This window comes from Lynx canadensis, chromosome C1 (assembly GCF_007474595.2).
Source record: "Lynx canadensis isolate LIC74 chromosome C1, mLynCan4.pri.v2, whole genome shotgun sequence".
In the NCBI taxonomy this organism is placed as follows: Eukaryota; Metazoa; Chordata; class Mammalia; order Carnivora; family Felidae; genus Lynx; species Lynx canadensis.
Window position 1 is genome coordinate 16,787,124 of NC_044310.1, and position 14,232 is coordinate 16,801,355.

Below are 14,232 nucleotides of genomic sequence, written 5' to 3' on the forward strand. Positions count from 1 at the left end.
TTACTATATTAACTAATTTGTTAGCACTTAGCTTTTTAATTTTAATGCAAAAACATGATTTTTTTCTCCACTGCCTTTCAGCAGTTGAAAATTTTCAGAAAAGTCTTACTAGTAGTTTCTGAATTTAAATTTTGTGTTGGATAGCTGCTTAGGAACTCTGGTTTGGGAAGATATATTTCATTTTGGGTTAGAAATAGCTTAGTTGTATAAAGCTTAACACTTTCATGGAAGCTTGCTTTAAAACAATAAAATGAAATTTGAAATTGCTATTAAAATGCCTTCCTCAAGATGTTAAGTTAAAGAATTTCTCAACAGAGATATCAGAAGTATGTTTAAAAATACATATATGTGGGGGAGCCTGGGTGGCTCAGTCGGTTAAGCGACTTCAGCTCAGGTCATGATCTCACGGTCCATGAGTTTGAGCCCCGCGTCAGGCTCTGTGCTGTCAGTTCAGAGCCTGGAGCTCGCTTCGGATTCTGTGTCGCCCTCTCTCTCTGCCCCTCCCCCACTCATGCTCTGTCTATCAAAAAATGAATAAATGTTAAAAAATTTTTTTTAAATATATATATGTAAAAGCACATGCATATGTCTGTGTACCAGTTTTCCAGCCTCAGTGGTATGCTAATACTGTAATGAAGCTCAAAGGCTTACGTCAAATTATTGGTTCATTTTGTTAGATATAGTTATTAGATATGGTTAGCTGATTGATGACAGCTCTGTATTATAATCTATTTTATTGAATGACTGTAGGAAGAATCACTTTATCTCCTTGTTTATATTCTTTTAAGAACACATAATAACTCTTACAACAATGTAAATAAAAGAAAGTACCTGCCCTCTCTTCTGTCTTACATGGTAATTTTGGGGGTGTGTGTGTGGTGTGTGTTTGAAAGAGATGTGGGCTGTTTAACGTACAGAAATCATTGATGTGAAAGATTGGTATGACCAAAAAATTTTGTGGTTTTAATAACTTTGGGGCCCTTTTCATGTAATAGTCCTATTGTTGGTTGAAAGAATATTTCACAAAATCACATGAAAGGAGATGCAACATAAATTAGTAAGAATACTAAATTATATAAAATATATAGAATATGTGTATGGGTAGAAAAGTTTAAAATCCAGTGAAGTTTGATCACAAATACCATTAAAATGAAAATATTTATGACAAAAGATTGATGACCAAATATTTTATGAATTGCTTATTCAGTATAGCAAAAAACCTAAAAGGTAGAATCTTTTGAACTGTCCTTTACAACTTAGTATAATAATAGAATTTGACCAGAGAAGAGCTGAAGATGGATTTCCTTACTTCAAAAGAAAAAAAAGGGCGCCTGGTGGCTCAGTCGGTTGGGTGTCCAACTTCGTCTCAGGTTGTGATCTCATGGCTCATGGTTTCGAGCCCCGCGTCGGGCTCTGTGCTGACTGCTCAGAGCCTGGAGCCTGCTTCGGATTCTGTGTCTCCCTCTCTCTCTGCCCCTCCCCCGCTCACCCTCTGTCTCTCTCTCTCTCCAAAAATGAATAAATGTTAAAAAAAAATTTTTTGGGGGGCGCCTGGGTGGCTCAGTCGGTTAAGCGTCCGACTTCGGCTCAGGTCATGATCTCACGGTCAGTGAGTTCAAGCCCCGCGTCCGGCTCTGTGCTGACAGCTTGGAGCCTGGAGCCTGCTTCGGATTCTGTGTCTCCCTCTCTCTCTGACCCTCCCCCGTTCATGCTCTGTCTCTGTCTCAAAAATAAATAAACATTAAAAAAAAAAAATTAAAAAAAAAATTTCTTTTAGAGGAAAAAAAATAAACGGTGGCCTAATACTTATGTAACAGTCCTTATATTTTCATAGTTCTTTGTTCTTAGGTGCTGTGAGGCAGTCATACTGAGGTATTCAGTAAAGTCCTGGGTTTGGCGGCATGGCTAGTTACGGTCAGAGTTTGGTGAATAATTTTATCATGCCATAATTATTTTCAAGTGGCTTATCCCAGGCTTTTCTCTCTGATTTCTCTTGCTGTACCTTCAGGTGCAATCAGAGAGCAGGTGTAACTTGCAGGTTTCCTGAAAATGGACTCGGATTACCTCCACAGGGAGAATTATAGAATTCTGTTACAACCCCATACCCAGCAGGAGACCCTCTTTTGTAGATCTACTAGAAGTTGTTGGGAAATTCATTCCTAACAGGATTGTTTATGTTGCCATTTTGGCCTGCTAGTGTCAAATAAGTGCCTGAAATCATTTTAGTTCTCCTTATATGAAATATGATGCATACATTTAGAAAGCAGACCTAGGATTACTTTTCTTGCCCCCCCCCCTTTTTTGTATAGCATCATTTCAGTGTTCTGATTTGGAACTGTGCTTCAGAATAATTTACTGGAGGACTGAGAAAAAAGCACAGATTAATTCAAAATTTTTATATTTTGAGAGATAACATTTGGACCAAGCTATATATATTACTATGCAATACATGGTCCCCACTCTCAGATGATTTATAGCCTAGCAGAGATACAGATGTGTACATAAATCTGTAACAGAAGGTAAAATGAATCTGAAATACTAAATTTTAGTATAAAAATTTGGAGGAACTTGGAAAAAGAGTGGGACGAAAGTAAGTCTTCCTAAATTTTTGGCTTACTGGAAGAATTATTTTTAAAAATAGTGTGGAAGTGAAAAAAAAATTTTTTTTTTTAAGATTTTATTTTTAAGCAATCTCTACACTGGTCTTGAACTCACAACCTCAAAATCGAGAGTCACCTGCTTCACCAGCTAAGCCCAATGCCCTGGAAGGGAATTTTTTTTTTTTTTTCATATAAAGAAGACAGATGGCTCCCTTACTCTTTATTTTTATTTATTTATTTTTTTAATTTGAGAGAGACTGCAAGCTGGGGAGAGGGGCAGAGGGAGAGAAAAAGAATCCCAAGCAGGTTCTGCACTGACATGGGGCTCGATCTCACAAACTGAGATCATGACCTGAACTGAAATTAAGACTCACACTCTCAATCAACTGAGCCACCCAGGCGCCCCTGGACAGGAAATTTAAAGAAAAGAAAAGAAAAAGCGGAGACATTTTCTACACAAAGTAAGATTGCCCCAATCTTGGCAGTTCCTCATTGACTTTATTATACAACCGTTAATTGTAAAACTACAGTGCTTTGTTCCTGGCATGGTGCTGGGTTCTGAGGGTGCAGCGCTGAAGACTAGGTCTTTCTGCAAAGAATTCATAGTCCTCTTTAGGGTTACAAATTTAATAACTGGCTACAATGAAGAAACAATATGATAAAAGTGTATTCAAAGTACGGTGAGAACCCAGAAGTTGTTTTTAAATGTTTTTCCCCAAATTGGATTTTGGAAGTTTTACATGAAATGTGAAGGAATTAGGCTTTTATGAAGCAGTTGAGATCCTTGATTCTTTTTTTTTTTAATTTTTTTTTTTAACGTTTATTTATCTTTGAGACAGAGAGAGACAGAGCATGAACGGGGGAGGGGCAGAGAGAGAGGAGACACAGAATCCGAAGCAGGCTCCAGGCTCTGAGCCGTCAGCCCAGAGCCCGACGCAGGGCTCGAACTCACGGACCTCGAGATCGTGACCTGAGTTGAAGTCGGACACTTAACCGACTGAACCACCCAGGCGCCCCTGAGATCCTTGATTCTTAACTGTTAACTGCTTTTGGCCAAAACCACTGGATCAAATGCTACCAGTTTTAGGTTCAGTCTTTGACAGATTGAGCTGCTTTTAATGATTTCATTTCACTGATTGATTAGGTTTTTTTTTTTAATTAAGGCAAATTAGTAATTTGTTTAGCTGAGCAACTTTACTTTTATAATTTCCTTTCTTTTTGCTACCATCCTTTTTTGGTCTGCTCATGATATAATAGAACAGATACTTTGTCTATGAGGATTTTCTCATCTGCAAAATGGGACTTGATACGAGAGATCAAAGGAGAAAATACAAATTCCACTTTTGTGTACAAACATCTTGTATTTATTAAACACAGACTTGAACTAGGAATAGGGTTAACAAATGTTAACATTTTGCAGTATTTGCTAATTACGGTGGCCTCAAACATTTGAAGATAGGGTTGTGTTTTTTTCCTTTTTTTTTTTTTTTTGGCATCTTCTGATGTGAAGATAGGAGAACACATATGATTAATTAATGCCTAAGAAGTCAAATCTCCCTGTAGCAGTGTAGACTCAAATCATACTGAGGTTGGGAAGAGCCTCTGATTGTGGTCTGGGAAGATACAAGATAGCCAGCATTCTGAGAAATTTATTTGAGCAGGAAAAAGGTATTCTCTTGTTGAAATTAATTCATGGTTATCAGTTGTGAAAAGTTATTACAGTTCTTTTAATAGCAGGTCCAGGGTAAAATTCACTATTGGCCTTTTTAGATATAGGTGAGGAATACCTACCTGGCTGGCTTGGTGAGAAGAGCATGTGACTCTTGATCTTGGAGTCCTGAATCCAAGCCCCACGTTGAGCGTAGAGATTGCTTACATACATAAACTTAAAACAAACAAACAAACAGGTGAATAACTAGAAAAGTAAGCTTTGTTGTTAACTACTCAAATTCACATTAAGCTTGGTAGTCGAGCAGCATAACATAGCATCTAAATTGTAAACTTTCTTTGGAACATTTTGAAAACTGAACTATAAGCCAAGATTTTACAACAGAATAGGTGAGGAAAATCCCTACTATGGAATGTGGAGGGAAATAGCATATGAAAAAGTCCATTCTTTCCTTTGGCTTCTAAAAGCTTTGCTTTCCTTTTTAGCTTATAGGGCTTTTATTTTGTATAGGATTTCTGGTACTGAGGTTTCTCACTTCTGCTCCAATGTTAAAAAGTCTTCAGGTGTAGGGGCGCCTGGGTGGCGCAGTCAGTTAAGCCTCCGACTTCAGCCAGGTCACGATCTCCCGGTCCGGGAGTTCGAGCCCCGCGTCAGGCTCTGGGCTGATGGCTCGGAGCCTGGAGCCTGTTTCCGATTCTGTGTCTCCCTCTCTCTCTGCCCCTCCCCCGTTCATGCTCTGTCTCTCTCTGTCCCAAAAATAAATTAAAAATAAATAAAGTTCATTTAAAAAGTCTTCAGGTGTAGATCAGCAGTGCTACTGCTCCTCCAGTGGTAAAGGGAGAAAATTTTAGGCAGGTTCCTGCCTTAAGCAGCACCCTTTTCCTGCTTTCTGGGCCTTAATGACACTAGGATTGCTGTTCTAGTTCGAACCCATAGATTTCATTCTGGATAATTTTGTTGGAGAGTATTGATCAATGTTAGCTGTGTTAACTGCCTATGATGTGCTTCAAAGGAATGCCTGAGGCTTTCCCTTTAGGCCAGTTACATCTATCTCAGGGAACCCAATTCACTTGCCTTTGCATTTCTTTGAACTGCTGTAGATCATTTATTCTGTCCAGAATCATAGTCAAAAAGTTAGGAAAGGGATGCATTAAGAGCAGTGTATTTGAGGTTATTTTTAAAGCCACCTTTCACTATGGAGAGGACTGGAAGGCAGCAGGAAGTGGTTATAGTCACCAGTAACTCGCTACCTTTCAATTATTTAAAAAAAATTTTTTTGTCATTTGTCTGTGTTGACCAATTCCTCTTTGAAACTGTGACTTTCCTTATGAGATTAGTCATACATTTAAAACTGCTTCAAATTCTCTGAGCCTATTGTTACCCCCATGCTATTTTAAGATTTTTTTTAGGGGCACCTGGGTGGCTCAGTTGGTTAAGCGTCCAACTTCAGCACAGGTCATGATCTTTCTGTTTGTGAGTTCAAGCCCCGCATTGGGCTCTGTGCTGACAGCTCAGAGCCTGGAGCCTGCTTCAGATTCTGTGTCTCCCTCTGTCTCTGTTCCTCCCCCACTCATACTCTGTCTCTGTCTCGCTCTCAAAAATGAATAAAAACATTAAAAAATGTTTTTTAATATTTAAAGTGTCCCCTCTCTTTCTGCCCCTCCCTTCACCCCCTCGTGCTCTTTCTCTCAAAAATAAACATTAAAAAAAATTTTTTTTAAGACTTTAAAGTTTTAGTCCTAAAGTTCTAGTCTTTAATTACTTTAAAGACTGAGTAATTAAGTAAAAAATATTTCCGTTTAATTTTCCCTAAATTTTCCCTAAATTTTGCATTTGGTCCACTGCATTACTACTCCTGACTTAAAAGAACTTGGAGCCATCTTGAAAGTCCCTTATCCGTTTTATCAAGTCTGTTGTAAAGTCATGTAACTTCCTGTGCATAGCTTCTTTGACTTGTTATTGTTATGCCCTATCCACTTTCATTGTCATCTTTTTATTCTAGTGAATTTCACTTGATATCTAACTTAATCGGCCTTTCAATTGGATCTCCTTTGTGTAGGTCACCTTTTTTCCTGTAATCCATCTGGTACAAAGTGACCGGATTAGTTTAATTAAAGTATCACTTGTTTTGCTGTTTTCTGTGACAGGTCATACAGTTACCCCATTATTAAGATCAAGTTTAGGTTTTGTCACTGAGGGTGGCCCCTTTTACCTATCCTGCTCTCCCACTTCTGTAAGTACTGTGTCATTCTATACCATGTCTGTGCTTTTCTCCTTGCTTTTATAAGTGTTCTAGACCATATTGGTGGTTTGACTGCCTCCCAGTATATCCAGACCTCTGTGGATTTATTGAGAAAAGCTTCCCTGATTCCTCATCTGTATTAGCCTCTTGTTTCCCTTTTTATAAAAAAAAGTTTCTTGGGCGCCTGGGTGGCTCAGTCGGTTAAGCATCCGACTTCGGCTCAGATCATGATCTCATGGTTTGTGAGTTGGAGCCCTGCATCAGGCTCTGCGCTGACAGTTCAGAGCCTGGAGCCTGCTTTGGGTTCTGTGTGTGTGTCTCTCTCTGCTCCTCCCCTGCTTGCACTCTGTCTGCCTGTCTGTCTCTCTCTCTTTCTCTCTCTGAAAAATAAACAAACATAAAAAAATAAAATTTAAAAAAGTTTCTTTGTGGATATTTTTTTTATCTTTCCCCAGGTAGATTATAAGCCCTTTGAAAATAAGTATTTAACCTGTTCCACTTTCTATTTGTGCTTGGCAGTTTTGAGATAGGTATTTGGTAAACATTGAATTAGTGAGATTATTAAAATATAAACTGAGGTGTTAATAAGAGCAGAAACTTATGTCTTTAAAGATGGTTTAAACTTTTAAGATTTTTCCCCCTCTGCTAACGTGTCAGGTTTGATTGAAAACAAGAGCTTGGCAGTCACTTTGTTCTGTAAATTTGGTAAATTTTTGATTAAATAAATTTTAATAAATTTTTTTTTTTGTTTAAAAATTATTGCTTCCCAGAAGAGTTAGGAATTTCTCAAATTGTGTACAAAGTTATCAACATGAATATGATTTCAAGAAACTAAATAGTCACGGGGTGCCTGGGTGGCTCAGTGGGTTGAGCGTCTGACTTCGGCTCAGGTTGTGGTCTTGCACTCTGTGAGTTAGAGCCCCATGTCTGGCTCTGTGCTCACCACTCAGAGCCTGGAGCCTGCTTTGGATTCTGCCCCTCCCCCGCTCATTCTTTGTCTCTCAAAAATAAATAAGCATTAACAAGAAACTAAATAGTCACAATGTGAGTCTGTTGGTCAGTATGTACCTGAGAACAACACGTCGGTGATCCTGCCCTTCTTGCTTGTCAGATAAAAAATACTTGAAAGTCATCTTAGATTTCCTTTTAAGATATTGGCAGAATGGTCTCTTGGGAATCTGAATCGAGACTATAACTACAATGCTTCACTGTTCTTCAAGAATAACCTAACAGGGGGCGCCTGGGTGGCGCAGTCGGTTAAGCGTCCGACTTCAGCCAGGTCACGATCTCGCGGTCCGTGAGTTCGAGCCCCGCATCAGGCTCTGGGCTGATGGCTCGGAGACTGGAGCCTGTTTCCGATTCTGTGTCTCCCTCTCTCTCTGCCCCTCCCCCGTTCATGCTCTGTCTCTCTCTGTCCCAAAAATAAATAAAAACGTTGAAAAGAAAAAAAAAATTTTTTTTAAATAAAAAAGAATAACCTAACAGGTCTGTAGAAGGTTTATTGGAGGGCAACCGAAGAGCTGCTATGTAAGAAAAATCAAAAAGATTTTATCTTCAATTTGTAGAAGATATACACAAATACAGGTCTTAAGGGTCTCCCTTAAACTTGAGTGTGTGTGTGTGTGTGTGTGTGTGTGTGTAGTGAGAATGAAAACAAAAGGAGGTCTCCGCAGTAGTGCCACAATCAAGGTGATAGGAAAAAGTTGCTTTTGTATATTTTCATTTTCTATTTTGAGTTTGAGCTCATGGAAGATAACAACTATACTTGCCTGCTGTTCCATGTCCTTTTGCAGCAGAGTCCTAGGACAGAAGGACCCAAAGAGCAAATGATATGGCATTTTATATGTTCTAATCAGAGACAATCCTGGATGGAAAGTTAGCTGCAAATATTTGTATGTGTGTGGTTTTTAAGAAAATGATGGAAGAATTGGTCTACAATATCACTAATAAAGATGATGCTGTTATCATCTGTCTTTGGAGAAGTAGGCACCCTCCAAATACTCATGACTGCGTTATGATTAGAAAATAGCAACCTCCTCTTCTGAACCTTCATCAAGTCAAATGATATGTTGTTCCTTTACTTAATGTTAAGCACTTACTTTGTTTTTCATAATTTCTTACATGTTTATATCGCCTGTTTGGTTTTGCTCTATTTCTTTGCTTATGCAATGCTTTGGAGTTTCTTTCTTGACTTTCTGCTGTTAAGAGACATCCCTTTTAAAAAAATCTTCCCAGGGTATTGAATATTTTTCATATTACTCCTATATATTTTTATCAACTAACAGTATATGAATTTTGTTCCTTTTTTCAAAAGCAGAAGACAAAAAAGACTTCCCTGCCTTGTTATAAAAGAGCAATCTTGTTAACCTTTTGAGCACATAAGTCAGGCTTAAGAAATCTGTTTCTATTAAATACCATTGACAGAAAACAGTCAAGAGCTACCTGCAGGTTAAAATAATTTAGCATTCTGTATGACATGTAGCGGGGGAAGAAGGAAAATGATAGAAATGGGAAGGATAAAATAATTCAGACTTAGTGGCTAGCATGAAAGTGGTTTTTGTTTTATTTATTTTTAGAAATGGTGAGATGCCTTTGTGACAAGAGACTGTTGCTTTTATTCTTCGCCAAGCGGGGAACGTAATTTGAGAGAGAGGAGCTATATTGTTCCTAATGCTTAAATGTTTCTTGGAAACTGTATTTATTTTATTGTGTTGAGCCCGCCCCCTTGAGTCAGTCTTTTGATCTAGTGGGTTCTGTTTGGAAGAGTTTCTTTAAAAAAACTCTGAAAGATTTTTTATGAATAAATTTAGAAGTAATTAAGAGTGAGTATTTTTTATTTAGACTTTAAAAATTTTAACATAGGGCCTGCATTTTCAAGATGTTTGCAGATTGGATTTTGTAACTGGAGTCATCTCTTCATAATTATATGCCCTTTTTTAAAGGCTGTAAACAACAAATCCTATACCTTGTGCCTTGTATGAGAACCATAACCTTCTAGAACCTAAAGGGCCTGTCAGGAGTATAGTGAGATAGCTTTAGAATGAGATTCTATTCTACCTTAACAGCAGAGCGTGTACCTTCTAGCAACATATTCTAATGTCAGGAATCATTTCTATCTAAACAATTTGGTATACATGAAGATAGAGATGTCATTTTCACTTTCCTGTTCCCCTTTAATTCAAATGGTAGATAATCAATCTTTCTTGTTGAGATTCTTTTAAAATAAACTATTTAATGAAGCTTGTCCAGTTTCAGATCACTGGAGAGTGTTTTCATATCTTCCAAAGATCATGCTGTAGTTTCCCCATAATGTACCAGGTAGACAGAAGCTTAAGAAGATCATAGCATCTGTTTTGGTGATAGATTTTGGAAGAGTCCGGAAGATCATCTATCCTGACTTTGATTGAACTTTCAAGCTGTGATACTTTTCTTGAAGTTTTCTATATATTAGTCAATGAGGAAAATTTCTTAGGCTTACTGTGTAGCTTGAGGTAGGAGACCCCCTCCCTACCATATCCCCCCCTCCCCCCCCCCCCCCCCGGTGTGTGTCTATCTAGTTTACTTGGCATATGACTGCAGGGTGTCTTGTGGTACAGTTGAAAGTTTTACTAAGGAGGCCTGGCATATTCAGATCTAGCACTGTCTAGCATGCTTAGTAAATGAAACTTGTTTTGGAGCTGAGTCTTTAAAGTTCTTTGAAGTCAAAGGGAGAATTTTTCATTAAAACTATAAGTCTTGGGACACCTGAGTGGCTCAGTTGGTCAAGCGTCCAACTCTTGATCTCAGCTCAGGTCTTGATCTCAGGGTCGTGAGTTCAGGCCCCACTTTGGGCTCCATGCTGGGCGTGAAGCCTCCTTAAAAATACATAAATAAAATTGTAAGTCTTGTCATTTTATGTATATTCTTTTTGGATAGAAAGGTGAAGATAAAGAGATTGAGCAGATGCTGAATTGCTGCAGCTGTAGACTCTAGAGCCCTGCCACACCTACCACTCTTAGCATAGCAACAAGTAGTAAAAGACATCTGGAATCCTTTTTTCCCCCAATCCATGCTGGACTGACAGGAAGGATTTAGTGATTAGAAATACTATGTACTTTGTTCTCCTACTTTTCAACAAGAATCAGTGTGTACAGTTGAAATTTTCTGACCAGAATTTGGAAGACTATGATGTGATTCCCTGGGCCTGATTTGAGAAGAAGGAGCTCTCTTGAATATGGGTTTACTAGTTGGTGGTGAATTTGTGAGTCGCCAACTATTAGGCCTTTATGTCCAGATATTATATTAATTTATGGAGTAAGGTCCCTGAGTTCTCCTCTTTCCTTCCACAGGGCAAGCAGGAGGACTTCAAGACGACAGTTCTGGAGGGTATGGAGACGGCCAAGCATCAGGTGAGGGTGGCATTAGATGCTTGCCACTTAGTAGCAAGAGCCGCCAAGTCAGGGATTGATGCTTGCAAGAGTTTTTGGCTATGGTATCCACATTTTAGCCAGAAGCACAGGGGAAATTTAACTCGCAGGACAGAGTAGTAGAATAGGAGAGTGTAGCCAGAACAAAGGCAAGCAAAACCTTTTGAAGTCCTCAGGCCGATCTCAGCCCTCCACTCTTCATGTTTTTGAGGAGATGGCAGGTACTTTTCTCCCCAGCAGCTTTTATAGTAACAGTAAACATACAAAACAGAATCATGGGACCTTTAAAAAGAAATATAGCTGAACACACAGAGAGGAGGAGCCATAGGCCAAAAGCCTCAAAAAAAAAAAAAAAAAAAAGGACGGAAAGGCATTCTAGGACTAGTCAGATGAATTATGCAGGTAAGGGACTTTTCAGAAATGGTTGTTAGATAGTATTGGGTACATTTTTTTCAGTTAACATTGCATAATTATTTTGTAGTGTAAACATTTTGTCACATGAAAATTAGTCATTTTTTTAAAAGTCTGCTCAAAATGCTCTTTCTTTTCAGACCAAACTATGAGATTTTTACTTGTAGGAAAAAGTAAAAGGTTAAATGATTTATAGGGCCCATCTGGAGCCATTAAAGTTTGTTCCAGGAATCCAAAGTAGTATGTCTGGATTTCATTCTTTGCCCAGGATGTTTTTGTGTGGTTCAATGCTCAAAACTGACTGATACATGTATATACATTATGATAGAACTGGAATAGGTGTTACTTCACTTTTGGAGTTTGTCACTTTTCAACTGTTAAGTCTACTTTAAAATTATTTGTCTTTTGCAGTTTGTGTACACCAGGTCTAGGAAATATTTGTATTTTACTCTCTTGGGTCAAAATTCACTGTTAATGCAGCAATTAGTACTTAGGGGATCCAGAATGTTAGAGGTAGACTTGTTTCAGTGCTGTCCCAAGGATTGGAGGTTGATAATCAGTACATGGTTATTTTAGAGGAGTTAAAATCCTCATTCAGAGTATCTGTGGCAGATAAACCTTTTAAGAATGCTCTTTATTAAATGATGCACAATTGGATCTTCCATGGAACTGTTGAGGATCAGGGATAGCCTTTAGAGCTTTAATCTTGAAGAAATAAATTGAGTTTTCTTGTTGCTTTTTGTTTTAACGTGAGTAAATTTACTCTTTTGCTTTAGTAAATAATATGTTGTATTGCTGAAAGTAAAAACAGACTTTCATATAAAACTGTGGTGCTTCTGACTTACTGTTTAGTAGAACATGATTTTTTTACAGTGTTTCCAAGAGTGGTGGTGACTATTCTAAACCCTTCAAGATCTCTCTTCAGATCTTTGCCATATTCAGAAGCATGCATTTGTAAGATGATCAGTTAGAAGCATGTGCTTGTAAGCGATCAACATTCTTTTTTTTTAAATAAAGCCAAATGACCCTCATGAGTATCTTGGGACCAGGATCATATCTTGACTTTTATAAATCCACATCAAGTTGGTGTATACATCTTAAATCTTAAAAGTTAAGGGAACTTGAGGTCATTTTCTCTAACTTCCTGCAGTCAAACAGATATTGTATCCACCCATTTTATGGATGAGGACTTGAAACAGTTAAATGGTATGACCAAGGATACACAAACACTTGGAGGAGTGAGAGAACCCAGAGATCTTCTTTCTTATGCATAGACTAGTCCTTATATCCTCCCTCATAGAATCATTTAAAGTGTGCGTTTACCCTAAAAACAAAAAATCTAAAGCATAAGAAATTATATGATTCTCCTCTTTTTCTTTCCTCTATCCCTATTCTTTTTTTTTAAACTATTATAGGACTGAATATGGTGCATCTAGAGTTTACTAATTTAAGTAGTCTTTTGTATGAGGATTCTTGTGAGACTTTTGTTTTACCTCTTCAACTAGAAATCTAGTTAATTTATCTACCTCGTGAAAAAGAAATGAAAGCTAGTAACTTTTATGGAGGCCTTCTTTTCTTTTAAGTGTTATATCTCTGTTACCTTATTCTACTCAAGGTGCTACTTATATGTCAGAATCAGGGAGGAAATGATTTCATGGAATAGAGTGTCTATATCCTCACCTCCCTCCCGCCCCTTTCTGCTTCTCTAATCTACCCAAAAAGGTCTTTATATTCCCTTAAATATTTTATGACTTTTAACTATGTTTTCAGAGAAAGTGTGAGCCTGTCAGACCATTAGAAAGGCATTTCTGCTTTAGCATGACTGCATTTTGAAAGGTGATGCTGGAATTTCCTGTGTGAAATTGAGAGAAAGGAATTGAACTGAGGGGCAAGATTGATATGTAGGCAGCCTTGAAGCTTTAAAAAAATTAGGATAGCATCTTTGAAACATTCTAAATTTCCGGAATACCAGATTCTGTTAAGAGCACACAAACACTAAGTGTAAATTAGGGCTGAATTATATGTACTACTGGTACTTTTTAATAAGGATATTATTAAAGTCAATTGTATTCTTTAAGGTTTTTCCTTCAAAAGGTGATACTTATGAGTTACATTATCCAGAGTGGTCTGTTAGTTCATTTTGGAAATATCCTATTAAAAGAGTGCTTTACTTAGCTTTTGAACAGCTTAGGTTCCAAGTTAACCTATTTTTTGATTCTTTGATAAAAGGTTAGAATTTTATGTTATACAATTTTCACTTTTATATTGATAGTGGTCTTCCTTCCTTGAAATAATAGTCTTCATCCCTAAAAACCAAGAGGAAGAAAATAATTACAGAGTAGAGACTTTTTTGTTTTTAAAAATTGACAAAGTATTTAAGAATAACTGGGTGTTTTGGATGTTATGTAGAAGAGAGAAATGGAGAAGAATATTACTCCACACATATATTAGTGTCACAACTTTTGGCTTCTTTAATTCCTTTTGATAATCATTTGGTGTTTGATTTAAAGGCACTTTTTTTTTTTTTAATGTTTGTTTATTTTAGAGAGAGAGCAAGCAGGGGCAGGGCACAGAGAGGGGGAGACAGAGGATCTGAAGCAGATTCTACACTGTCAGCATAGAGCCCAATGCAGGGCTTGATCCCACGAACAATGAGATCATGACCTGAGCTGAAGTCGGACGCTTACTGACTAAGCCACCTAGGTACCCCTAAAGATACTTCTAAAACTGCCACATGACTTATGTAAATTAAAAAAAAAATTTATTCATTTTTGAGAGACAGAAAGTGAGTAAGGGAGGGGCAGAGAGAGAGGGAGACACAGAATCTGAAGCAGGCTCCAGGCTCTGAGCTGTCAGCACAGAACCCCAGGTAGGGCTCAAACTCATGGAGCCACGAGATCATGA

General features: G+C 37.8%; 1 protein-coding gene across 3 annotated transcripts in view; it reads left to right on the forward strand.

The window, feature by feature from the left end:
• Positions 1 to 14,232, forward strand: part of KDM1A (lysine demethylase 1A) — a 63,337-nt gene that overhangs the window by 13,331 nt on the left and 35,774 nt on the right. For 2 of the 3 annotated variants that reach the window (XM_030324871.1, XM_030324872.1), the window contains exon 3: positions 10,840 to 10,899. The exons of the other annotated variant lie outside the window; for it this stretch is intronic. In XM_030324871.1, coding sequence (XP_030180731.1) covers positions 10,840 to 10,899 — 60 coding nt within the window. The remainder of the gene's footprint in view (positions 1 to 10,839; positions 10,900 to 14,232) is intronic. 3 annotated transcript variants of the gene reach the window in all.